Below are 27,677 nucleotides of genomic sequence, written 5' to 3' on the forward strand. Positions count from 1 at the left end.
AACCTTGTTCATTGTGCAAGCACAACATTAGTCAGGATGTCAGCCAGGGAAAATACAATTAGAAAGGAGAAAGAGAAGAGAAAAAGAAAAGAAAAGAGTGAAGCAAAAATGCATGACTGTTCACACACCTGTGTACTACATGGTCTACTCTCTCTTCTATCTCATCTGCCAGAAAATGCTTCTCTTGTTGGAATTCTTGCACAGTATTGATAAGACCTTGCAACTGGTCCCTATGGCCGGAAAAATCATCTTCCAATTCTTCTTGTTTCTTTAGAAGATCATCTAGAACAAGTAGGTTATTTCTGCCTTCTGGTGCTTTCATCTCACTTTCTAGATCTCCCAACCAATTATCCACATCATCCACGATGCGTAGGAAATGTAGAGCCTGAAGCCAGAGGAAAGAAACGTTAGAAGTTATAAGCACTTTTTGTAGACTTATCACGTCCATCTTGCTATTACAGCAGCCATTTTACTTGATGTCTGTGCAGCTGTCCACAAAGCAAGAGCATAAAAATAATGCATTTAACACATTGTTAATTTGACTTCTAGTTAATTGGGAACCAGAAGAATCTTGAACATACAATTAAGTTAGTGGTAAATGTCACTCCTGGTCCTTATCTATTGGCAGCAGAATAAAATTTGATAGATTTTGCCTATTACACAAATGGCCTCCACACATCCACAGAGGCCGGAACTGTGCTGATGTCGTGCATGCGGGCAGCTTGCTTAAAGAGTGATCCAGCAATTAGGTTGCACGGGGGTGGGGGAGGTGAGCAGTGGCACCGGCATCTATGCCAGGCCAGGCCAGGCTGGTAAGAATCTTGGACTACCTTTCTTGCAACTCCCCTGCCACCCTTCGATCTCGAACCAGCCCGCTTGAACTGGATTTGGTTTGGTTCAATTGCAGACTGAACTGGCCTTGGTTTGGTTCATGATTGAGATGCCAAACCGCCCTGGTTCAACATGAACTGGTTCAACATCAAATGGTTCATGCACACGCTTCATTTGTTTCTGTATGTCCTGATTCAGATAAGAAGCCAAAGAATATTTAGGTTAAATTATATTCTAATAAATTTAAGAAGTTATTCAGAACACTATCTAAGCAGAAAACTGAGATTATAACAGATCGATCTGCAATCCAATTTCTGTTATTAATATTTAAAAATCCGAGCTTCTTAGGAATTGTTTACGCATCTTTAAGTTTACGCATCTTTAAGGTTTTCCCCTCTAAGGAATAATGGAGGTTTCAGCAGACCCATAACTCCACCTGGGGGGCACTGGGGTGGCCGGGAGTGAGTGGTGGTATAGTGCACATAGGCTGCCAATCATCCCCATGGGTTGCTAACTCATGGGGTGCTGGGTTCTGTTGTTTCTGAGGTGTTCTGAGTGTAGATTCTCTGGTAGCATATGAGCTTTTCAACAACAAACCATGAATCCACTCTCATATGCTATCATAGTATCTACACTCAAAACATCTCAGAAACAACAGAACCCAGTACCCCACGGGTTGCTAACCCTATGTGCTCTACACCACCACTCGCTCTGGGCCACCCCAATGTCCCACAAGTGCAGTTATGGGGCTGCTGAAACCTCCATCATTCGCTATGGGGAAGAACTTTAAAGATGCGTGAACTCCATTAAATCTTTCAAAATCAGCCCTCTGCCCAATTCCTTTGAAAAGATTCTGGCAGCTTCCTTGCCCCCACTGGGCACTACCATGCACCCTACTCTGCTCTGGGCCACCCTTCCCCCCACAACATTAAACTATACTTTTTCTGAAACCTCCATTATTCCCTATGGGAAAAAATTTAAACTTCAAAAATTCACCAAAAATCAGCGCTTTACCCAATTCCTCCGAAATTTGGGTGGTAGCTTCCACCCATTGGGCACTACCACCTCCAACCACTAGTTCTGCCCCATTTTTAAAAATCCAAAACATTTCAGATTTGGATTTTGCAATTTTGAACAAAGAACAAAATTGGTGTGTTTCAGATTCGCTGATTTTGAACAAAGAACAAAATGGGGGGGTTTCAGATTTGGGCCAAAAACAAGACAGAAAAAATACAAAATGCACAACCCTAGAAGAAATTGAAAACTGCTAAAAAATAAAAAAATTAAAACCCTGCTGCTAATCTAAAGATTATGAACACAGCAATGACCTTTGATTTTGAATTCAGCTCTTGAAGTGGCTATGGAAGAATTGGGTTCAAAAATCTGCTCAGATGTAAAGTCACCAGGCGGCACCAGTCACTTCATTTTAGCCTCAGTTATTCATTTGCTCAACTTCAAATAAGAATCATAGTAAAGTAGCTCACAGGGTTATAGTGGGGAAACATGTAGGGATGTGCACAAACCAGTTCTACGGTTCTTTTTCAGACTGCCAAACCGGTTTGGCAGGGGGTTACATTTAAGGAGCAGAGAGGGTGCTCTTCCCCCCCTCTGCATCTCCCCACCAGTGCTGTGCCCATGGGGTGGCAGAGTGGCAGTATACCCTCTTGCTGTCTCATGTCACACACGTACACCAGCCACTTCCAGAGTATGACGCAGATGGGGCGGCAAGTGGGTATGCTGCCTCCCCACAGCAGCGATTTTGGCCACAGTGCTGGCAGGGGAAAAGCGGCGGCAGGGGGTGGGGAAGAGCACCCTTTCTGCTCCTTAAAGATAACCACCACCTCTGCCAAACCGGCCATCTGCCAATTCGTGCTTATCCCTAGACACATGCAAGGCTTTCATGTGCTTTGCATAAAAGTAATGTAATTAATACTGCACAAGTAATGTAAATAACAGTGACCAAGATCTTAACATTGCACACATGAAGCCAAAAACACCACACATACAGCAGAGGTGTGACTGCGTCTGAAGCTTGTGTGCAGTGGAGCAATTTTGCCAGAAGTGTTCTGTGCAATGTGCAATTCTGTCCCTGAGGGGGTGAGTGACCCTCAGGGATATAATTGCAGGTTGTACTGAGTGCATCTGGGCGGGGGGTGGGGGGAGGCAAAAATTTCTCCTCCACATGTAAGCACTCATGCTCCAGATGTGACAGTGCATCTGTTGCATATCCTACTTTGGGCAGCATGTTTGCTGCATTAATTAGGATGTCAGTCACTATTTGTAATTCTTATACCTAGATAGAGGGCTTCAGTGACTTTGGTTTGTGCTATGTGGTATTTTGATGTTGCAAAAGCAATACTGTGTGCAGTGGTTCTTTAGCTCTGGCACTTAAAACATGAAATAGACAGGTGAGAGCCACTGTTGCTTGAAATGATGGCAAGGGTCCCTTTCCCCCATATCTTGCTTTACCTTGTAGGCATCTTGCATCTTTCTTCTCTTTTCATGACAGTTTTCCAGCAGCTGATCCCAAAGTTCATCTATTTCTTGCAATCTGGACTGGATAGCCTCAGGAGCATAATGTTCCTCCTGGAGCATCTTCTCTCCTTCCTGTGAAGAAAAGTCAAAGTTCTCCCTGCTGGCTCCTTTCCCAAAATGTAACATTTGTCTGAACTATGTCCTTAAATATCAACACATTCAAATAATTCTATCTTCCTTGCAACTTGCAATTAAGTTTAAATCCCTACTTCTACTCTGGCTAGGATCAGCTACAAATCAATTGTTTTTGGCTCAGATTTTCCTGGCGGCACCACTTCAGACAACTTCTCCTTCCCTCCATACAATACTAGCTGAATTCACTTACAGCTTTGATACTATCTAAGCGGTTCCTGTTGGCCACAATCTCTGCCTGGAAAGTCTGGTGCTTTTGCAGTTTGGCCTGAAGGTTGCTAAGGTCTCTCCAACTCTCATCAAGAGCGATACTGTTTTTTTCACTCATCCAGGCAGCCACCTTTAGGGAAAAGGAAAACACAAGTCAGGCAGGAAATTAATCTTTAGTTCATTTCTCAACCTTTCCTCTTAATAAAAAAAGAGGCTAATTGAGAACAATCTCAAAAGTTCTTCCACATCTTTCTTTATTAAGCCATATTACTCCACCAGGGGGCTAATTTTCTCAGCAACCTTGCATATCTTCACTTCCTAGAGTATCTCCTTCTCAGAGGCTGATGCCCAGAGTAACAGCACACTGATGGAGCAAGCAAATTTGGACTAGCACAAGATGTTAGCTTAGTTGTAGTAAAAATGGGGATTTGCTGAACTGTGCTATAGCGTCTTTTGCACAAATATCCCATTAAAATTAATGAGGTGTGTTGCAGTTGCACAATTGTTGCACAACTGCAAGCAAGATTGTGGTAGCGCAACACTACTAACGCTCCAGACTTAGCACAAAAATTGAGTGCTAGTACATCCTTCCACAAGTGGTCCATTGTTCTGGATGTCGGCTAGGGTATTTTATAATCATAAAAATGGCTTTAACTGATTCATATTTGTAGACATAAATGCTCTAGTATTAAGGCTTCCTACATCAAGCTTCTTTTTGCTCCATTTCCTTCTCCTGGTATTCATATTCAAGCATTGATAGTAAACTCTCATAAGTTTTAAGATGTTTCATCACATCAAGTAAAATATATTTATACCTCGAAGGAATTACGCAGAAATTTTTGCAGTAGCCACGACTCCTCCAGCAGTCTCCTGCGAGCCAATGCAATTTCCAGAAGTCTCTCCTTTCTAATGGTAAAAAACAATACTGATGACAAGATGGCACAGAGGGTTAACATTGTATTGGTTTCACAGGCTAGTTTAAAATATATGCTTTAACCTCTGTGATGCAAGAATCACAGAATTCTCATTATGGCTGGAAAGGAGATGATGAAGAGTAAGAAAAACCAAAAAGTCACTAGCAGTTCTCTTCCTCATCTCCAAAAATGAAGATATATGAAGCACATATTGCCAGTTGGATATTTTCTTAGCACTATGCACTTGTGTCAATAGACTTGCCAAAGTGGGGGGACTGGTAGCTGGGTGGGTAGGAACATAGGAAGCTGCCTTATACCAAATCAGACCATTGGTCGGTCTAGTTCAGTATGGTCTACACCAGGGATTCTCAACGTTGGGTCCCCAAATGTTATTGGACTTCAACTCCCATAATCCCCAGCCAAAGGCCACTGGGTCTGGGGATTTTGGGAGTTGAAGTCCAATGACATCTGGGGACCCAACGTTGAGAATCCCTGGTCTACACTGACTGGAAGTGGCTGGCTCTCCAAGGTATCAGGGCTTCAGGTAAGAGTCTTTCCAAGCCCTACTTACGAGATGCCAGGGATTGATCCTGGGACCTTCTGCTTCCAAGCACATGCTCTTCCATCGAGCTGTGGCCCCTCTCCTAAGGGGAATATCTTCCAGCAGGCAGTGCTCACATGTAGTCACCCATCCAAATGCAAACAAGGACAGACTCCATATAGCAAAGGGGATAATTCATGCCTGCTACCAAGGGTGGGTGCACCTGATGAATGAAACACTACGGGGTGTATGGTAAGTGATAAAGAACCATTTTAAATAGCGGGTCCCTGATTAAGGCGTATAAGATGTCACAGAAACAATGCGAGAAAAGGATCAGGTGCTACCTCCTCAGAACAGCCTGACACTTGTTCATTATGTTCTCTGAGTCATAATGCTTGCTGTCCCTCAGCTGCTGGGCAAATGAGGCCATCAGATCAATCTTCTCCAGCTGGGTTTCCAAGGCTTTTTCAAACTGCATGTGTTTTTGCTGCAAGCTTTCCACACTGGACACAGAATCCTGAATATAATTTTAAAACATTGGGAGTTGTTTTTAGTTGGTTACTTCACCCACCACATTCAGGATTCAAATGCCTACCTCTGTTTATCAAAGCCTTCCAGAGTGGTATGAAAGTGTTGGGTTTTTTGAATGTGAGACCACAAAGCACTGGGTTCCAAAGGCTCGGGCTGGCTTTAGGAGCCGAGCTGGCTTAACTCTCAGCCTCCCAACCTTTGGTTGTCTGCTGAAGTGCTCTTATTTTGACAATCCTTTTCTTAGCTGATTTTATTTATTTGCTAGCACTTGGTTTCTTGTTTTTCTGCTGCTTTTTGATCTACATTTTGATTGTTTTCTTGCCTTTGGCTTATTTTTTAGTTTGAGATTTTGAGCTTTCTTCAGATGGAAAGGTGAGATAAAATTTCCTAAATAAGTAAATATAAGTAGGAAACTATGCAGCAGTTACCTACTTGTAATTTTTTTTTTAAAAGGGGCAGTATTTTTTCAGCTGCAAAAAAAGAGAACTTTCCTGTCCCAGTGCTGCCCTGGTTTATGTGCTTCTGTGTCTTAAAAATATATGGCTACAGGACGATGCCAGAGAGAAAGAAACAGGGACAGGAAACTTTTAAAGGAGCCCAAAGGCAGCAGTTTAGGAATCCAGTGGGCCTACTGCGGCTTGGCCTTTTGGTGAAGAAAGTTGAAAACTAGTTTTTCTAAGAATGATTAGATTACAGTTTCTCCTTTTTGCCAACATTTCCCCCCCTTTCAACTGAAAACACACACACACACACACACTCCATTTCACTTACCCCCAGGTCCTTGTTTGCTATGAAGGCCTCTTTGCTGCTGATCCAGCTTTCATTCTCCTCCACATAGCCAAAGTATTTCTGCTCAAGAGAGAGTAAGAGATGGCAACAAAGTCAGGATAATGATAGTTCCAAGTTCAGTGGGGAATGGTTTCAGTGGGAGAGGGCATAAGCATGACTTCCAGAGAAAACTGAGCTCCAGCGCCTCACATCGAAACATTAGATAATATTACATAACAAAGGCATTTTAGGATAATACTCGGTTCCATGAAATTGTTCATAAAAAGCCTCTCAAAAACCAAACTACTTCCTTTAAGTAAAATTGAAGGAACTCATTATTTTAGTCACACAGGAACAGAGAAAAGTTTAATTTGAGCCAGTCTCCTACTGAGCTTAGAGTTAATAGCATCTATTTTGAATGCTACCACTCAGTCCGGAAAATGTGAATTAATCTTCTCCAACCATGTTCAGAATACCTGTCACCACCACTGAGCAATTTTCAACCAGCCTTTGTGTGAAAAGGTTTAGGAACATAGGAACACAGGCAGCTGTTTTATACTGAATCAGACTATTGGACCATCTAGCTCAATAGTGTATATGCTGCCTGGCAACAGTTCAAGGCTTCAGGTGGGAATTTCTCTCAGCCCTGCCTGGAGATATCAGGGAGTGAACCTGGAAACTTCTACAAGCAAACATGCTCCAACCTGCACTGAAAGTGATGCAGGAGAGAGGGGAATCTGAGTGAGCCACATAACTTATCAGGCTGCTCCTCTTTTGGTCTGCAGCCAAACACCTCTCTTGTACACAAACAGTGGGCTGTTTTCTCTCTCTGAAGTTTGCTCAAACTGCGAGAAGTTCAAACTCCCCACACTTGGAGTTTGTTTGTTTGTTTGTTTCACTTATTTTTATAACTCCCAAAACTTGCATCTCTGGGCAAATGATTAAAATCATTTAAAACATTGAAACAATTAAAATCATTCAAACATTAAAATCATTAACAACCAATATTAAAAATTAAAACCATAAATCTAATTAAAAGCCTGGGGGAATAAGTGTGTCTTCAGTGCCTTTTAAAAAGTTGACAGAGATGGAAAGGCTCTTATTTCAACAGGGAGCACATTCCAAAGTCAGGGGCAGCAACAGAGATGGCCCATTCCTGAGTAGCCGTCAAATGAGTTGGTGGCAACTGCATATGAACTTCTGGAGGTGATCTTAAGAGGCGATGGGGCTCACGGTGAAGAAGACATTCTCTTAATTACCCAGGGCCTAAGCTGTTCAGGGCTTTATAGGTAATAACCAGCACCTTGCATTTTGCCCAGAAACGTATCGGCAGCCAGTGTAGTTCTTTCAACACAATATGGAGTAATATGGTTTCACCTAGATGACCCGGAGACCAACCTGACCAACGCACTCTGTACCAACTGCAGTCTCCAGACTACGTACAAAGGTAGCCCCACACAGAGTGCATTGCACTAATCCAGCCTAGAGGTTACCAGCATAAGTACCACAGTTTTTAGGTCATTCATCTTAAGAAACGGATGCAGCTGGTGTATCAGCCGAAGCTGATAAAAAGCACCTCTGGCCATCACCTCAACCTGGGACATCAGGGAGTTTGGATCCAGAAGCACCCCCAGACTGCATACCTGCTCCTTCCGGGGGAGCGTGACCCCATCCAGAATTCGCAGATCAAAATCGTCTCCTGAGTCCCAACACCACACAATAAGTACATCCATCTTATCTGGATTCAGCCTCAGTTTGTTATCCCTCATCCAGCCCATTACTGCCTCCAGGCAGGCATATAGGGAGGTTATGCCTTCTCCTGATGATGTTGACATGGAGAAATAGATTTGGGTTTCATCAGCATACTGACACTCTGCACCAAATCTCTGGATGATCTCTCCCAGAAATTTCATGTAGATGTTAAACAACATCAGAGACAGTATGGAGCCCTGAGGAACATCATACCAAAGTTCAGATTTTGAAGAATAACAGTCTCCAAGAGACGCAATCTGGAATATGCCCCTGAGGTAGGAGCGGAACCACTGCAAAGCAGTGCCTCCCATCCCCAAATCCCTTTTCCAGAAGGATAGTGATGCAATAGTATTGAGATCCCCTGTTCCAGAAGGAACAGGGGATTTCCTTCCCAATCCCCTGTTTTCCTACCCCAATCCCCTGTTCCAGAAGGATAGTAATGCAATAGTATCGAAAGCCACCGAGACATCTAAAAGGACCAACAAATTCGCACTCAATCTGTCAATTCCCAATTTGGAGATCATCCATCAGGCCAGCCAAGACAGTCTCCAATAGCCCACCCGAAAGCCAGTTTGAAATGGGTCTAGATAATCAGTTTCTTCCATTGCTGCCAAGAGCTGGGAGGCCACCACCTTCTCAATCAACTTGCCCAGCCATGGAAGGTTGGAGACAGGCCTGCAATTTCTTAACTCATGGATCCAAGGCAGGCTTCTTCAGAAGCAGTCTAATGAGTGACTCCTTCAGACAAGAAGACATCCTGCCCTCCCTCAGAGAAGCATTTATAATCTCTACCAGGCCCTCTACAACAGCCTCCCTGCCAGGTAGTATAAGCCATGTCGGACAAGGATCAAGTGGGCAGGTGGTAGGCTGCACCATTCTGAGCAACTTGTCCACATCCTCAGGAGTCACCTACTGAAATTGATCCAGGGTCATCACGTAAGGGGAGCTGCTGGACACCTTGGCATCAGACTCTAACAATTGTGGAGTTTGAATCTAAGTCACCCTGAATACGAGAGATTTTGTCCACAAGGAACTCATTAAAAATGCCATAGTGAGTAATTGTTGGTTCCAATACCGATTCAAGTGGGAAGGGGCACACATTAGCCCCTTCACAACCCTGAACAACTCCACAAGGTGTGAAGTTGTGAAGGCAAAATGGGAGGAAAAGAATAGCTTCTTTGTCACACATATCCCCTGAGCATAGATCTTCATAAGAACATAAGCAATAGCAATAGCAATAGCAATAGCAATAGCACTTACATTTATATACCGCTCTATAGCCGGAGCTCTCTAAGCGGTTTACAATGATTTAGCATATTGCCCCCAACATTCTGGGTACTCATTTTACCGACCTCGGAAGGATGGAAGGCTGAGTCAACCTTGAGCCCCTGGTCAGGATTGAACTTGTAACCTTCTGGTTACAGGGCGGCAGTTTTACCACTGCGCCACCAGGGTATAAGAACATAAGAATAGCCCTGCTGGATCAGGCCCAAGGCCCATCTAGTCCAGCATCCCGTTTCGCACAGTGGCCCACCAGATGCTGCTGGAAGCCACAGGCAGGAGTTGAGGGCAGGCCCTCTCTTCTGCTGTTACTCCCCCGCAACTGGTACCCAGAGGCAACCCACCCCCGAGGCTGGAGGTGGCCTACAGCCCTCCGACTAGTAGCCGTCAATAGACCTCTCCTCCATGAAGTTATCCAAACCCCTCTTAAAGCCATCCAGGTTGTTGGCTGTCACCACGTCTCGTGGCAGAGAATTCCACAAGTTGATTATGCGTTGTGTGAAAAAGTGCTTCCGTTTGTTGGTCCTAGATTTCCTGGCAATCAATTTCATGGGATGACCCCTGGTTCTAGTGTTATGTGAGAGGGAGAAGAATTTCTCTCTATCCACTTTCTCTACATCATGCATGATTTTACAGATTTCTATCATGTCTCCTCGCAGTCGTCTTTTTTTCTAAACTAAATAGCCCCAGGTGTTGTAGCCTAGCCTCATAAGAAAGGTGCTCTAGGCCCTTGATCATCTTGGTTGCCCTCTTCTGCACCTTTTCCAGTTCTACAATGTCCTTTTTTAGATGTGGTGACCAGAATTGTACGCAGTACTCCAGCTGTGGCCACACCATAGTTTTTTATAAGGACATTAGCATATTAGCCGTTTTATTTTCAATCCCCTTCCTAATGATCCCTAGCATGGAATTGGCCTTTTTTTTTTTTTTTTACAGCTGCCACACATTGAGTCGACACTTTCAACGAGCTGTCCACCAGTTGAGGTTCTTTGTCTCAATGTTCACCACTTTCGCTTGCCAACATTGAACTGAATTTGCCACTTTGTCGCCCACTCACCCAGTTTGGAGAGATCCTTTTGGAGCTCTTCACAATCAGTTATGGATTTCACTACCCGAAAGAGTTTGGTATCATCTGCAAATCTGGCCACCTCGCTGCTTACTCCTGCTTCTAGATCGTTTATGAATAAATTAAAAAGCACCAGTCCCAGTACAGATCCCTGGGGGACCCCACTTCTTTCTTCCCTCCATTGCGAGAACTCTCCATTTATACCTACCCTCTGTTTCCTGTCTTTCAACCAGTTAGCTATCCACACATGTACTTGTCCCCTTATCCCATGACCGTCAAGTTTCCTCAGGAGTCGTTGATGAGGAACTTTGTCAAAAGCTTTTTGGAAGTCCAGGTATACTATGTCAACTGGATCACCTTGATCCACACACTAGTTGACACTCTCAAAGAACCCCAAAAGGTTGGTGAGGCAAGATTTATCTTTGTGGAACCCATTCTGGTTCACTCCCAGCAGGGCTTGTTCTTCTAGGTGCTTTACAATTTTATCCTTGAGGATGCTTTCCATCAATATGCCTGGAACGGATGTTAAGCTAACTGGCCTGTAATTTCCCGGATCACCCCAGGATCCCTTTTTGAAAATTGGTGTTACATTTGCTACTCTCCAGTCCTCTGGTACAGGACTCATTGCAGGGATAAGTTATATATTTTAGCAAGGAGGTCAACAATTTCACATTTGAGTTATTTGAGGACTCTAGGATGGATGCCATCTGGCCCTGGTGATTTGTTAGTTTTCAGTTTTTCCATACAGTTTAGAACATCCTCTCTCGTCACTTCTATCTGGCTCAGTTCTTTAGCCGCCATCCCCGAAAAGCCTGGTTCAGGAACAGGTATATGCTCAGTATCCTCTGCCGTGAAGACGGACGCAAAGAACTCATTTAGCTTCTCTGCAACCTCCATATCCTCCTTAATAATCCCTTTCACTCCCTCATTGTCTAATGGTCCAACCGCCTCCCTGGCAGGTTTCCTGCTTCTGATGTATTTAAAGAAGTTTTTGTTATTCCCCTTGATGCTTTTAGCTAAATGTTCCTCAAACTCTCTTTTTGGCTCCCTTATTGTCACCTTGCATTTCTTTTGCCAGAGTTTGTGTTCCTTTCTGTTCTCTTCGTTTGGACAGGCCTTCCAATTTCGGAAGGAAGTCTTCTTCCCTTTTATGGCTTCCTTGACGGTACCCGTTAGCCATGCTGGCATCCTCCTGGACTTAGTGGTACCTTTCCTCTTTTTGAGTATACAGTCTAACTGGGCTTCTAGTATCGTGGCTTTGAGTAAACTCCATGCACTCTGGAGCCAAGTGACTCTTCTGATTTCTCCCCTCAGCTTTCTTTTCACCATACTCCTCATTTTGGAGAAGTTTCCTCTTCTGAAATTCAAAATGTCTGTGTTAGACATCCTTGGTGATTCTCTCCCCGCATGTATGCTGAATTTGATGGCACTGTGGTCACTGTTCCCTAAAGGGTCGATGACACTGACGTCACACACCAGGTCCTGGGTGTCACTCAGAATTAGATCCAAGGTTGCCTTCTCTCTGGTTGGTTCCGTGACCAACTGTTCTAGGGCACAGTCATTTAGCGTATTTAGAAATTTGACCTCTTTGTTCTGACTTGAATGTAATCATGGGTGACTTCAATTACCTGACTGTGAATTTACCCAGTATGTGTGTGTAATTGAAGTCACCCATGATTACAGCCTGGTCTCTCCTTGACGCCTCCCTGATTTCCTGCTGCAACTCCCAGTCACTGTCAGCATTTTGATCAAGAGGGCGATAGCACGTCCCCAGTAGCACGTCCCCTTTCAGGCCTTGTATTGTCACCCACAGCCTGTTCCCCAGGCATCATTTTAAAAGCTGCTCTGCAACCTTTTTGATTTTAAGCACCAGCAGTCTGGTTCCATCTTGGTTCAAGTGCAGCCCATCCCTTTTGTACAGGCCTTGCTTACCTCAAAATGTATCCCAGTGCCTAACAAATCTAAACCCCTCCTCCTGGCACCAACGTCTCATCCACGCATAGAAACCCCTCAGCTCTCACCCACTACAAGGAGGCCCTCACCCCCCAGAGGAATATCCCCTGTGCGAGAGGATATGGGCTCATCATCCATGGAAGGGGTCCCTTCTAAAGGAGCATTTCCCTCTTCCTCAGACCGATGTCCTCCTTGCCCGAGACCCTCATTCTCCCTGACAGCAGAGGAGCTATCAGCCCTGTAGTGGGATGTCTCTATCACGTCCCTGAAGGTCTCGTCCACATGCCTCTCTGTCTCTCTGAGCTTCTCCAGATCTGCCAACTTGGTCTCAAGGGAACGAACTTGCTCCCTGAGAGCCAGGAGCTCCTTGCACCGAGCACACAACCATGACTTCTGCCCATGGGGCAAATAGTCATACATGTGGCACTATGTGCAATACACTGGGAAGTGTCTCCTCCCTTGCTGGTCTTCTATCTTCATACTGTTTTTGTTGGCTGTTTACAGTATTTAGAGATAGCTTTTTAGAAGGATAGGTCTCAGCTGTAATGGCCAGGTATTTACTGTCCAAAAATCCTTTCCCAAGAATAAGAAGAAGGGATTTGTACTTACGTTCTCTTCTCTACCAGTCTCCTTGTGATCACTGGGGCTTGTTCCAGGCTCCCCTGCACACTTCCCGCTAAACTCCTGCAAAACTCCTATGCTCTGTTCGCTATGCTCTCGGCCCTAAATCTCTTATGTAGAGAGTAGTCTTCCAACTGACACATGTCAAAGGAATGTGGGGCCTCCCCCAGCCCTAGCTGACTCCACCCGCTCCAGGCAGGGACAATCACCAAACACTGGAGTTAGCTAACCTTTGCAAATTCTAACTGTTGTAGGGACAAACATCAAACACTGGAGTTAGCTAACCCTTTCAAATTCTAACCCTTGCAATTACAAACACACACACAGAGACTAGGACTTATCCCTTAAAGAGAAACCAGCCTCTGAAAATCTCCCCTCCTCCTGTTAGTTGGTTTGAAAGGGGGAAGGGCTAGATGCTTAGAAAAGCTTGCTCACCTCCCCAAGATGTGTCTGCTCTTCACAGAGTAGTCTTCAAACTGATTCAAATGCTCTCTATGTAGTAATCTGTTGGATTTGAGTCGAGTCTTTCTTCACTTGCACTCTAGTCCTCTACCTCACCGCTTCAGCCCCCATAGTTCTTCTGTATATCCAGGGGCCAGTTCTGAAGTGGGTCGGAGATGATGCTTAGGAGTGATTGTGTCCACTGCCCTGGTGAGTTGATTATTCCAATTCTCCACCAGACTGTCGACAGGGTCACCAACAGAGCCAACACTAAATGCCTCGAAGGTTTCTCGGAATCCTATTGGATCCAATAACCTTCTTGGGCAGACCATCCTAATGGGGCCCCCACCTTTGCAGAGGTGGGATGTGGTCATCAGTCCCAAGTGGTTTAGTGCCCCATGATACACTTGGCTTCTTGTCTTCTGCTCCAATAAGAGGGATGTAAACTCCTCACACTTCAAGCACATTAAACTTCACTGTGAGCCTGGCTGGCCAGTGTTTAAACTCCCTGTGCTTGGAGCAGACTCCACTTCTCCTTTAAAGGAGAGATTCAACTTCAAATCATCATGTTTGCTTCCGAATGCTCCTTTACCAGTATATAAAGTAGTCAGCCAGCTACAAATGTGGGGTTTAAAATCCCTGTTTGCAGCTGAATTGCTCCTTTATTTTATCTATTTATAATATATTTGTATACCACCTCAAACTTCCATCTCTGGGTAGTTTACAGCAACATAAACAAATTAAAACAGAAATCAAAACCTTAAAACAATTTAAAACCACAAGTTTAGTTAAAAAACGTGTGTGATGCTCAGGGGAGGGGATTCCTTCTTCATGGTGCTTAAAAGTAGTGGGTCAGTCAATACATAATTAAATAAATGGTCTATGGCAGCTTTTCCACCACAAAACTGGGGGGAAAGGTGTGTGCCCTAACCCTTTTTGGATGTTCTAGATGTGCCTCGGGCACAAACAGGCTGGGAGTCACTGGCTTAAGGATGCTTCCAAAGAGACCTTGCTCTAATCCTGGTTAGTTGCTCCAGACCATTTCTTCACTTACCTGTAAGTTTTTGGCTTGAAGCAGTTTTAGATTTTGTTCTTGCCAGATCTGGATCATTTCAGTGAACGCCTGTTGTAGTCTGATGAGGGAATGGTGAATCTCAGGGGCTGCATAATGACCAGAGCTGGTGAGTTTTTGACTGTGGTTGCTGAGTGCAGTGAACCTTCCCCCTCGTGCTTCAATCTCTGCCTGAAACATGTTGGAAAGATTGATGTCAAATGTTCATGCAGAACCTACTATCCAAGATAAAGGTCTTTAGGGGACAAAAACAGACTTTATATATTAACCTTCCAATACTAACATTTAAATGAAAAGTCATTAGTCCTTGGGCTGTCCTTGGAACAGCACAGAAAACTCTAAGAAGTACAAAAAACAAATAATCCTTTTTATGACGCCAGCAAAGGCTGATCCTTCTCCAAGTAAAAACGGATTTATTCGGGAAATGTTAGCAGTAAGTGTCAGAGGTTTTAAATACGATTACTTAAAAAAAGAAAAAGAAAAAGAGGGTGGAAAAAGAGGGAGGCTGCACAGCCTTTGTCTCCTTTCCCCCCTTTCACCAAATAGATTCCAGCCTTCTTCATTATATTCAGAACTTTACTACTGCACTTTTGTGGAGTAACCTTTTCCTTTCTTCTATATGAACACTCCTGCCAGTTAAGATCTTTGTGGAAGGTTCTGCACTGGATCTGCCTGAGAAGTTCTATCTTCTGGGCAGTGCTTCTCAGCAAAAGGAATTCCCAGATGTTGTTGACTACAATTTCCATTATCCCTAGCTGTAGTGGCCTTTGGCTGAGGATTGTGGGAGTTGTAATAACAACATCTGCAAATCCCTGTTGCAGGGAACACTGTTTCTGGGACAACACAAAGGTACTGCTCCAGCTATGCAAAACTCTCCCTAAGGAAACCCACCAGAGTGCAATCCTTCTTAATCATAGGAACACAGGAAGCCGCCTTATAACAAGTCAGACCCATTGGTCCATCTAGCTCAGTATTGTCTACACAGATTGGCAGTGGCTTCTCCAAGGTTACAAGCAGGAGTCTCTCTAAGCCCTATCTTGGAGATGCCAGGGAGGGAACTTGGAACCTTCTGCTCATCCCAGCTCAGCCCCATCCCCTAAGGGGAATATCTTACAGTGCTCACATGTAATCTCCCATTCAAATGCAAACCAGGGCGGACCCTGCTTAGTAAAGGGGGCAATTTATGCTTGCTAACCACATGACCAGCTCTCCTTCCATAGACTAGTTCTTTGATGAGCACAGAACAGATTGATTGATTGATAAATAACTAATTGATAGGGCTGTGCACAGTGTTCCCTGTAACAGGGATACCCAGATGTTGTTGACTACAACTTCCCATAAACCCCAAGCAAAGGCCATTGCTGCTGGGAATGCTGGGAGTTGTAATCAACAACATCTGGGAATCCCTGTTACAGGGAACAGTGGCTGTGCATGGATAATTGTACCAGTCCAAATCAAATCGTTCAGTGCATCATTACTGGGTCAACGCATTGTCCTATAGGACATAATGACCTATAGGAAACAATGCTAAAACTATATATTTATTTCTCCTAAGCATACCAATCACTAATCCCATGTTCAGCAGTTCTCATGAGAGAGCTGCGGATTAGCGACAGGGATGGGAGGAGAAGCGGGTGTGGAGGAGAAGCGGTGGCAGCCAGGACGGCAGGTGGCTGCGCAGGGGAAGCAGCCAGCCAAGGAGAAGCAGCCGTGGCTAGGCAGCGGCTGCCAGGCCGGCAAATGGCTGGCCGAGGAAAAGCGGCCGCTGCCAAGCTGGTAGGTGGCCACTGCCAGGCTGTCAGATGGCTGGCCGAGGAGAAGCAGCAGCTGGTTGCTGAGGAAAAGCAGCCTGGCCGAGGGAGAACGGGCTGTGTGTTTGTGTGGGAGAACGAAATTGGGTGTGTGTGTGAGGGGGGGAAAGAAATGGGGCTGGAGGGGGGAGAAAGAATTAAAGATGGGGGAGGAGAGACAGGGAGAACTAGGGGCGCAGATGCTCTGTGCCAGGTCAGCTAGTTAAATATATTATTGTAAGTCAGAATGGGATGAAAATCTTCAGACACAGCAGACCTTTGTTGGAGTTGATGGTGGACTCTGGTTAGGGCTTGATACAATTCTAATTTCATGCAGAAGTGCCAGCGTTTCAGAGAAGTACAAAAACCTCCCCTCCTTTTCACACTTCTGCTCTGAATATATATATATTCAGATGAGGTCAACCATATTCAATTGTAAGTTCTCTTGGCAATCAGTAGGGTTGCGCATATTGTATTTTTTCTGTTTTGATTTGTACCAGATCGGAAATAAACCCATTTTGTATTTTGTCTGAAATTAAGCCTTCCGAATCACCTGTTTTGTTTTGTATCCGAATTAATCCGAATCTGAATCCAAATTAACTCAGACTGAAAAATGGGTCACATGGTCAAAAGAGTGGGTGGGGGTTATAGTGCCCAATGAGTGGAAGCTACCACAAAAATTTCAAAGGAATTGGAAAAATGGATGATTTTTGGTGAATTTTTGAAGCTTGCGCGTCTTTCAGATTTCCCCCATAGGGTATGATGGAGGTTTCAGGAAAAGTATAGTTTCACGCGGGGTGGTGGTGGCCCAGAGTGTATTGTAGTTGGTGGTAGTGCCCAGTTGATACAAGGAAGCTACCACATTTTTTTTCAGAGGAATTTGGCAAAGGGCTGATTTTTAAAGAATTAATGAAGTTACGCGTCTTTCATATTTTCCTCGCAGGGTATAATGGAGGTTTCTGCAGTCCCCTAACTCCACTTGAGAGGCACTGGGGTGGCCCAGAGCAAGTGGCGGTGTAGTGCACATAGGGTGCCAACCACCCACATGGGTTGCCAACCCATGAAATACAGGGTTTTGTTGTTCTAGAGGTGTTCTAAGAGTAGATTCTCTAGTAGTGTATGAGAGTGGTTTCATGGCTTTTCATTAAAAATCTCATTTGCTACCAGAGAATCTAAACTCAACACCTCAGAAACAACAAAGCCCAGTACCCCAATGGGTTAGCAATCCAGGGGGGTGGTTGGCACCCTCTGTGCACTACACCACCACTCGCTTTGGGCCATCCCAGTGCCCCCCAGGTGGAGTTATGGGGCTGCTGAAACCTCCCTTATTCCCTATGACGAAAAATCTTAAAGACACGAAAACCTCAAAAATTCCCAAGAAATCAGTCCTTTGCCCTATTTGTAATCTGGGTGCACCACCCTTGGGGCACTGCCACCCAACCCACTGTTCTGCCCCTTAAGCCCCACATAAACAAGTTGAAAGAGTGAAGAGAATGATGAACAACAACGACACTTAATTTTTTGGCACAGTTCTTTGAGAATTTTGCAGTGGGTGTGACCTGTCCCTGTGGCACTAGCACAGCAGCACAACCCATTTGTGGATTCAAGCAATCTTTCAATAAAAACACTCCCTCTCCATGGAACAATGACCACAGGTCATTTGAGATAGCAAGATAGACCAATGAGCCAGCGTGGTGTAGTGGTTAGAGTGCTGGACTAGGACCAGGGAGACTCGAGTTCAAATCCCCATTCAGCCATGATACTAGCTGGGTGACTCTGGGCCAGTCACTTCTCTCAGCCTAACCTACTTCACAGGGTTGTTGTGAGGAGAAACCTAAGTATGTAGTACACCGCTCTGGGCTCCTTGGAGGAAGAGCGGGGTATAAAATGCAAAATAATAATAATAATAAAATAAAACTGCCTTGGTACTATGGAACAGCTTCAAATGTTCATTTACTTGAACTGGAGTGAGCTGTAGCCCAAACAAATCAGCCTACTGTTCAGAATTGTTGAGATTTATCATCACTGCATTTAAGAAAGTGCAAAACCATGGAACATGGTTACAAGAAAGAGAAAAGCAACTAAGATTCCTGGGGCTGTCAATAGATTGACAGGTGTGTTCCCCACCCCACTCCTGTTGTCTCCTGTAGTCCCATGTGGATGACCTGTCCCTGCAATGGCAAAAGTTGTGAACCCCTGGCTTAGACATCATGTCCCACCAAATTACATTGTGGCCTAAATTACATTAGACTGCTCAACGTGGGCAACAAAATTTAGACACCACTATAACTCATAAAAATCAGAAGAAAAACAAAATAGCTCTTCAAAAGAGCCCTGAACAAGTCAAGAGATTCTTTCTAAACCTTTGCAAAGAAAAACCTGTGTAATTTCAGAACTTTCCTAACCAGCTTCTCGAAAAGCTTCTCCACACAATTTATACCATGGCTTTTAGCAAGAGCTTTGGAATTGCATTGAGCTCCCAAAGATATTTGGGTATTTCTGTCTCAAAATGCTGTCTTCCAAATCCCTTTGCAAGGTCAGTTTGCATTTCAATCACACTGAATACAACACATACTTAACTAAACCATTCAAGCTCAAAAACATTTTGCATATCTTATCTTCTGCAAATCACTCAGTGCCTCAGCTGGAGTGGAGAGAGTCAGAGAAGTCAATTTCAATTGCAATTCTTTTCCAAAGAACAAAGCATTCTGTCCGAAACACAGTCATTTCGATTTGGAAACAGAAATATCTGTTTTTTAATTCTTGATTTTGTTTTGGTTACAAAACCGCCGAAATTGCCATTTTCAGGCACAAAACGGTTTTGTACCCGAATCGAAATGCACAAGCCTATCAAACAGTACCTTCCCAATTCTCCATAAAGAGTCACTCACAGAAGGGTAGAATTTTGCCTCAGACACCCTGTAATATACAAATATACATCTCTCCCTGCAAGGACTGTGAGTGGATGAGAGATGAACCAACTGCAGCAAGCTTGGATTAGCTTCAAGCAGAGATCTCAATCACATCACTGCTCTCCTCCCACCTCAGCATTTCCATATATAGCATATCACCAGATTCAATAAAAAGCAAATTTTGTGACATCTTCAGCAACATGGAAAAGCATATAAACAGTCATCAGATGGAGTTTGATACAGTCCATTGCAATTCAAAAAATATAGTATCGGGTGCTGCTGTGCAATTTGCACTGGTGTAACACTACATTGTGCTAATGTGTGTGTAGGGGAATTTCAACAACCTCTCCTTGCCCTAGAAATCTCTCTGGTACCCAAAACTATGTCCCTGAGGGTCGTGTGATGCTCAGGGACATATTTGCCTAACAACCATATGCAAATGGGAGAGGAGAGCTGGTCTTGTGGTAGCAAGCATGACTTGTCCCCTTAGCTAAGCAGGGTCTGCCCTGGTTGCTAATAATAATAATAATTCGATTTCTATACCGCCCTTCCCAAAATGGCTCAGGGCGGTTTACATAGATAAAGAATAAATAAATAAATGAATGGGAGACTTGATGTGTGAGCACTGCAAGATATTCCCCTCAGGGAATGAAGCCGCTCTGGGAAGAGCAGAAGGTTTCAAGTTCCCTCCCTGGCTTCTCCAAGATAGGGCTGAGAGAGATTTCTGCCTGCAACCTTAGAGAAGCCACTGCCAGTCTGTGAAGACAATACTGAGCTAGATAGACCAATGGTCTGACTCAGTATATGGCAGTTTCCTATGTTCCTATGTTCCTAAAAGGAAATTTGAACTGACAAAATTTCCCAACCAAGTCTCTTCAAAAGCTGCTCCTGAGTGTCAAGGGACAAATATTTCCACCTCACGAGGCTATCCTGAATAACTTACACCAAGAAGGAAGGCCAAGGATGGAAAATTGGGCTTGGAGGAAGACTCTTCAATTCAAAATTAAGATACAGAAGATAAAGAGTTTGGATGCAACTATCAATGAAGGAAGACTTGCCACTATACATACTACATCCTTGGTAACTGACAACTGATAAGGATGGACACTCTTTAGAGATTCTTATAAGAACATAAGAACAGCCCTGCTGGATCAGGCCCAAGGCCTATCTAGTGCAGCATCCTGTTTCACACAGATGCCCACCAGATGCCACTGGAAGGCAAAGGCAGGAGTTGAGGGCATGCCTTCTCTCCTGCTGATAGTTCCCTGGAACTGGTACTCAGAGGCATCCTGCTTTTGAGGATGGAAGTGGCCTATAGCCCTCCGACTAGTAGCCATTGATAGACCTCTCCTCCATGAAGTTATCCAACCCCCTTTTAAAGCCATCCAGGTTGTTGGCTGTCACCACATCTTGTGGCAGAGAATTCCACAAGTTGACTATGTGTTGTATGAAAAAGTACTTACGTTTGTTGGTCCTCAATTTCCTGGCAATCAATTTCATGGGATGACCCCTGGTTCTAGTCTTATGTGAGAGGGAGAAGAATTTCTCTCTACCCACTTTCTCCACACCATGCATGATTTTATAGACCTCTATCCAGGGGCGGAGCTACTATTGGGCCAATGGTTTCAAAGAAACCGGGCCACGCCCAATCAGAGGCTGCATTTCGCTGCCCCGGCACCCCCCCACATCTGACGTCAGACACGGGGGTGCTGGTTTGGCTCCCAAGCAGGGGCTGCACGGTCTCCGTTCGAGAGTTAAAAGGCTGCTGTGTTCGCGGTGCAGCCAGGACTGGCTCTTCCCTGCAGGGAAGAGCCGCTCCTGGCTGCGCTGCATACACAACACCAGCAGAAGCTTAAGTCCCAAAGGGGCTGCGTGGCCCCTTTGGGAGTTAAATGGCTGGCGCTGCATTTGCGGTGCGGCCTGGAGCGGCTCTTCGCTGCAGGGAAGATCTCCTCTGGGCCGCAAACACAGCGTCAGCCCAAGTCTAGCTCCCGAAGTGTGGCCCCTTCAGGAGTTGAACGGCCAGCCCTATGCTGGCCTGACTCACTCCCGAACGGAGCTGCAGGGCTCAGTTTGGGAGCCAGGCCACGCCCCCGCATCTGACGTCAGTTGTGGGGGCGTGGCTAGTCCCTGCATCTGATGTCAGACACAGGGGGCGGGGTGAGCGGGGCTGCTGCCGTGCCTGCACACAGGCCGCTGGCACTCAGGCTCCGCCACTGCCTCTATCATGTCTCCCCGCAGTCATCTTTTTTCTGAAACTAAATAGCCCCAGGTGTTGTAGCCTTGCCTCATAAGGAAGGTGCGCTAGGCCCCTGATCATCTTGCTTGCCCTCTTCTGCACCTTTTCCAGTTCTACAATGTCCTTTTTAAGATGTGGTGACCAGAATTGTACGCAGTACTCCAGGTGTGGCCGCACCATAGTTATGAAACTGAGTGATGTATATGCGAACGATGGATTGCAAGACAACAGTGCCTTATAATAATTCATAAATAATCATGCTTGCCTTTATTTCATGATGCTTTTCAATCATACTTTCTGCTTCAGCTAGACTTTTCGGAAGACCCCCAGCCTCCATTTGGCCTTTGACTTCTTGAATCCAGTCCAGAAGCTCCTTCATCTCAGAGTTAAACTTCTGCATCTGGTAAGCCGCTGACAACTTCTCTCTCCTGTCACACATAGAACAGTTTAGAACCAGTGATGACCACATCTATCTATTGACTCTCCTTGAATTGCCACTTCTCCTGATACGGTTACAGATTTTTTTGCTGTAAGAAACCTGGTTTGTTGTGGGGGTGAGGCAAAAAACTGCACTTTTACTTAACTCAGTGCAGCCCCAAGAACATCTACATAGCCATATCTGAGGGGCCTTGCATGCTGCTTTCCTATAAATAACCTTTTTCCTCTGGCAGCATTCCCACAGAGAAGCAAGCAAATATGAAAACAGATACATCTACCTACACCTATCCATTCCTGACATTCCATCACTAAAATATTTGTGGTGTGAACCATATTTATCTCATTTTGGCTGGTTACTGTTATTCAAAACTTTATTTTAATCTAGATCATATCCACTACGCTCATGTCTTCTAAGAGGCCCATTGTGCAGGTGTGGTGGCCTCCAAAATGGTCACTGCACCAATTTCTTACATAAGGGAGGCTGGCGGAGGGAGAGGGAACCTCTGCCGCCTCGAACAACTCCCCCAGAGGGGTAAGTGTAAAATATTATTTGTTTGTGCTTTTTTAAACCGCATGAACCACCCCATGGACTGAATCGAACCGGGGGAAGGGGTTCAAGGGGGTGCCGGACTGAACTGGCCCAGTTCGGGTCCAGTTTGGACTTGAACCAAACTGGACCAGATGGTTCCGTGCACACCTCTAGTGCATGGACTGGCAGATGGCCGGTTCAGTGGCAGTGAGGGGTTAACTCTAAGAAGCAGGGAGGATGCTCTTACCACCACCCCCGTTTCCCCCACCGGCGCTGTGCCCAAAATTGCTGGTGTGGGGTGGCAGTGTACCCTCTTGCCGCCCATACTTTGTAGCTTTCTTTGCATGGTGGCCAACCCAACTCAGCCAAAGTATAATTGTCAGCAATAGGCTAAAAATTGAGAAACCTTATGTCTTCCCAAAAGGTGAATGCCTATTCATAACCAAGGCCAGCATTTTGTAATCACACCTTGGTGTGCATATTTTACCCATCTGCAACTGTATTTACAACAATGCGTTTTGGTAGAGTCAAAGTAATCAGCAGCAGGGCTACAAAATGGTGGTCTGTCTTCAGGTTCAAGATGTCAGTCTTGTAAACATTTTTACCTTTGCTTGGCCTGGCCCTGAAGTCGTAGCCAAAGGTCTTTCATCTCCTTTTGCTTCATAGTAAGTTTATCATTTATGGAGGATGGAGTCGTCTTGTAAAGGGAGCACGACTGCAGCTCCAAGGACTGAAAGGAGCACAAGCACTCACTATATAGTTATTGTATGGTTTGTTTTAAAATTACTCTCTTATTCATACAAGCTTGAAAACAAGTAATAAGATGTGGCTGCATATAAAAATGTCCTTATAGCACCACCAGCAGCAATGTAGGCATCAATATTCAAATAAATTTACATATTCACCCTTAGAAAACAACTGCCCGCATCATCCCTTGCCTTAACAATATGTGCAATGGAAGGCTGAATTTCTGAAGGCAGGGGAACAATTTTTCAGTATTTAAAAATGTCACCTTTAAGTGTCATAAACACATTTCTCCCATGTAGTGAGTTGGGATGTTGTGAACTCACATTTTCCATACATGTAGACGAGATGACTGAAACAATTTTGTCTGACCAAGCTGTTACTTGGAACAGCTATGTGTGAGCTTAAAGAGCAGGAACACCAGTCCAAAATACACACATGTGGGCAAATAATTAGCCATAGTGTACAGTGTGCCCATATATTCCAAATACACAAGGAAAGAAAAACATCAATAAGCTTATATGACATCACATATCTTTAGACTTAACTAAAAGGTTGTAGGTTTAGTCAATGAAAAAGATGGATCTGTGTATAAGCTTTTGATAGACTAAAAGGGCGCCACAACTAAATTAAGGAACAGATTTTTTAAAAGGTTAATTAGTTTTAATTCTAATAGTCATAAAAACTGGGGGGAGGGACAGACACCATCTTAAGAGAAGCATTCTTCTTACAGGGGAAGAAATGCCTCCCCTAAGGTGGAGTCTGCTGTGAAATGTGCATGAAATGAAGAATGCTCCCCCGACCCCCGCCACTTCTCAACTATTGTGCAAATTTAATTGATATGAAAATGTGTATGCTTAACTGACAAATTTCTTTAATTGAGTGATAATTCGAATTTAGACACACAGGCTTTTTGCTCACTGAAAACCCATATCTCATATCTATCTATCTATCTATCTATCTATCACACTTATAAACCACCCCATCAGAAGGCTCTGGTCGGTGTACAACAAGTTAAGTTAAAAATTTAAGCATATGAGTGTGATGGCTATATATAATTTTTTCAGTGAGCAAAAACTATTGGCTGCATTGCTAGCCAATAATAAGTTCCTTGTTGTTACACAGTGTAAGTAAAATTATGAATTTATGATGACTTGGGAGGGACAATATCATTGCTAGTATTGCTAGGGACAAGTATCATTGCTGGCTTGGACATTCACACACACACACACACACACACACACACACACACACACACACACACACACACACAATGTCCAGTTAGTGAAAGAAAATGTTTAGCCTAGAACAGGGATTCTCAAACTTGGGTCCTCAGGTGTTATTGGACTTCAGCTCCCATAATCCCCAGCCTCAGTGGCCTTTGGTTGGGGATTATGGGAGTTGAAGTCCAATAACACCTGAAGACCCAAGTTTGAGAATCACTGGCCTAGAACCATTTCAGTTTTTGATGTTCGTGGTGCATCAAAAGGGAACTTTCGTCTGTAGTTTTGTTTTTATCTTCTATATCCCTATCCCTACTATTTTGTGTCTACACTGCAGTTAATAATTTATATATTTCAAACTTCCAGTTGGAATGATCCACTGGAGAACTGGTATGATATTAATGGAATTAGTTCATTGGCTTAAAATGGTCCCTATGCAGGACAAATTTCCAGTGGATTGTAAAGACAAAGTGTGCCGTTGAGTTGGTGTTGACTCCTGGCAACCACAGAGCCCTGCGGCTGTTTTTGGTAGAATCTAAGAGGGGTTTACCACTGCCATCTCCCGTGCAGTATGAGATGATGCCTTTCAGCATCTTCCTATATCACTGCTGCCCGATATAGGTGTTTCCCATAGTCTGGGAAGCATACTAGCAGGGATTCATTCATAGTCTGGGAAACTTACTAGCGGGGATTCGAACCGGCAACCTCTGGCTTGCTAATCAAGTCATTTCCCTGCTGCGCCATTAGGTAGCTATAGTGATTACCATTCCCATCTTAGGTAACAACTACTTCCAGTATTTTACCTCCATCTTGGATTGAATTATGCCAGTTTCTCTCTCAACATCTTCATGTTTCCGGATTAGGTTTTCTACACTTTCCACATCTTTCCCATAATCCAGTGCTTGCATCAATGAACTCTTGGGAAAATACGAGGATAAAAAAGAAATACAGCTCAGTTCTTTTAAAACAGCACTTCCGCCGTATTTCCCCTTAAATCCCTTTGGTCTGGTCACTTTAAAAATGATTTGAAATCACTTTATACACTACTGCAGAAACATTTTGCAAAAGTTGGGAACACATACATCAAAACTCAGACTGTCCTACAAACCAGTCTCTTGCTGCATCTTCCTCCTCCTTTCCCCTTTACTGCCTAGAAGGTTGCCTACTAAGGGGGATGTTAACAAATATTTCAAAGTCACTTGTGTGGTTTTCTTTTGACTAGAATGGACAACTGATCAGATATCTTTTAGATTAACCTCTACTTTTTATAAACACCACAACACTGGAAATATGTTTTGTGGAAAATTGCAAATACAGAAAGAATGGCTGCACCTATTTAATGACATTAAGGAAGGTTCTCCCTACCTTCTCTCTTTTTCATGTATTACTATTTTTTAAAAAAAGATAATCCCTGCATATTTATTTTGACTGACAGCATTTCATTCATTTTGAGGAACTAATCAAGGGGATAATGAGAATGGGGAGTTATAACAACGTGAATCACCTTCTCACTGATTCTCTCTATGGTGTCATCAATTTCTCTGATCAAGGCATGAATCTCCAGAGCTCCTTCTAACTTCCTCCTATATGCTTTCAGATCACCATGGAAACTGTTCCATCTGTTGTAGAAACAAAACATATTATTGGAGCAGATCACATTGTTTAGTCAACCCCAGGCTGATTTCAAAACTTAGATTTGGGTTTATCAGTCCCCTCATTCAAATATGCCCAGCCTTATGTTGTATGAGTGTAAGCAAGCAGAACTAAAGGACATCTAAAAAAAACCCAAGGCATCACATATGGAATGATTTGTGGAGTGCATATTGCCATTCTAGCCCCAGAACTACTTTTCCCCATAGTATGGATTATCTGAGGATCCTGCAAACTTTGTTCCAAGCTACAAAATTATAATACTGTACTAACCATAGTGTTGCATTAATGGATCCCAGCACATGACTGGCAGCCAGTCAGCTGCAAACACAGAAAGCTCAGATGTACCCCAAGATAACCAACATGGCTAGGAAAGTATGGAACCTACTGATCTGTGTTCCTAAACACATCATTTAATTGCTTTTTGTTGCAAGCTACACTTCCTTCTGCCAAGTTTGACGGCCCTGAGCTAGATGGGTCTGATTTAGCACAGATATCACTAATTTCAGCATGCTGATTGGTTGCAAGGTAAAGAGGAGTAACTGAGTTAATGATATGGAGAAAATAGCACAGAGGTAGCTTTCCTTCATAATATCTGGGTTCAGGTCAGGTGGGGAAACGCTACATAGGACAAGAAGCAGAGGTGCAGCTATGTAATTTTGGACCCTGGACCTAATGAGCTTATTGCTGGGGGTGGGGGATGCAAAATATGCATCCTATCTATCTATCTATCTATCTATCTATCTATCTATCTATCCATACACATTCCACAACAAACCTACAGGTCTGGACCAGAGTGCATTTGTAGGGGTGGGAGGGTGACTACATAACCCCAAAGTATCCATACACCATCTTGATCATTCATAGATCAAGGTTCAGTGTACACCTGCCAAAACAAACAAACCAAAAAACAACAACCAAAAAACACCTATGCAAGCCTCAATGGATTCACACAGCTTCCTGACCATTCACAAACTAACTGGGTCACAACACATGTCCTTTGTTCAACAGTCCAAACACACTAACTTGGACATAGAGTGCATTCATAAGGAAAACAAAGCCACAACACATGCCCCTTGCTTCACAGTTCTCCTGCAGACCTTTTGGATCACAAACCAACTTGAGCATAGTGCATTTGTTAAATTTTTGTTGTTGTTTATTCAGATGTAACAGTTAGTCCCACTTTTACTAGATGTGAAGTACTTTATGGATAGAGATAACTCTTTCTGGCACCTTTACTGCAGTAGGGAAAAATCATTAAAAACAACAGGATTGACCAATTTCCTTGAAATAAAAACACAGTCTTAGACTACATGTGTGCCTAATTTCAGAACTCTAAGTCCAGCTATTCTGGAAATGTAAAGGGTTGTGCAATGGAGGGTGGGGAGGGGGGATGTTGATCTTTTTAAATGAAGGCAAAGTGCAGATTCCTTCACATGAGGGCAGAATGATGGTCCAGTTCCAGAAGATTTTGTTATTTCCTGCCATGAAACAGCCACTTATA

At 44.0% G+C, this 27,677-nt stretch overlaps 1 protein-coding gene across 1 annotated transcript in view; it reads right to left on the reverse strand.

Moving 5' to 3' along the window:
• Window positions 1-27,677, reverse strand: part of SPTBN5 (spectrin beta, non-erythrocytic 5) — a 198,457-nt gene that overhangs the window by 40,431 nt on the left and 130,349 nt on the right. Inside the window, exons 43-53 of the mRNA XM_053313122.1 lie at window positions 26,028-26,142; window positions 25,327-25,440; window positions 23,162-23,286; window positions 21,855-22,017; window positions 14,631-14,819; window positions 6,466-6,543; window positions 5,508-5,680; window positions 4,524-4,614; window positions 3,692-3,838; window positions 3,301-3,438; window positions 129-385 (exon numbers count right to left, since the gene is read on the reverse strand). Coding sequence (XP_053169097.1) covers window positions 129-385; window positions 3,301-3,438; window positions 3,692-3,838; window positions 4,524-4,614; window positions 5,508-5,680; window positions 6,466-6,543; window positions 14,631-14,819; window positions 21,855-22,017; window positions 23,162-23,286; window positions 25,327-25,440; window positions 26,028-26,142 — 1,590 coding nt within the window. The remainder of the gene's footprint in view (window positions 1-128; window positions 386-3,300; window positions 3,439-3,691; window positions 3,839-4,523; window positions 4,615-5,507; window positions 5,681-6,465; window positions 6,544-14,630; window positions 14,820-21,854; window positions 22,018-23,161; window positions 23,287-25,326; window positions 25,441-26,027; window positions 26,143-27,677) is intronic.

Source organism: Hemicordylus capensis, chromosome 1, assembly GCF_027244095.1.
Source record: "Hemicordylus capensis ecotype Gifberg chromosome 1, rHemCap1.1.pri, whole genome shotgun sequence".
NCBI lineage: Eukaryota > Metazoa > Chordata > Lepidosauria > Squamata > Cordylidae > Hemicordylus > Hemicordylus capensis.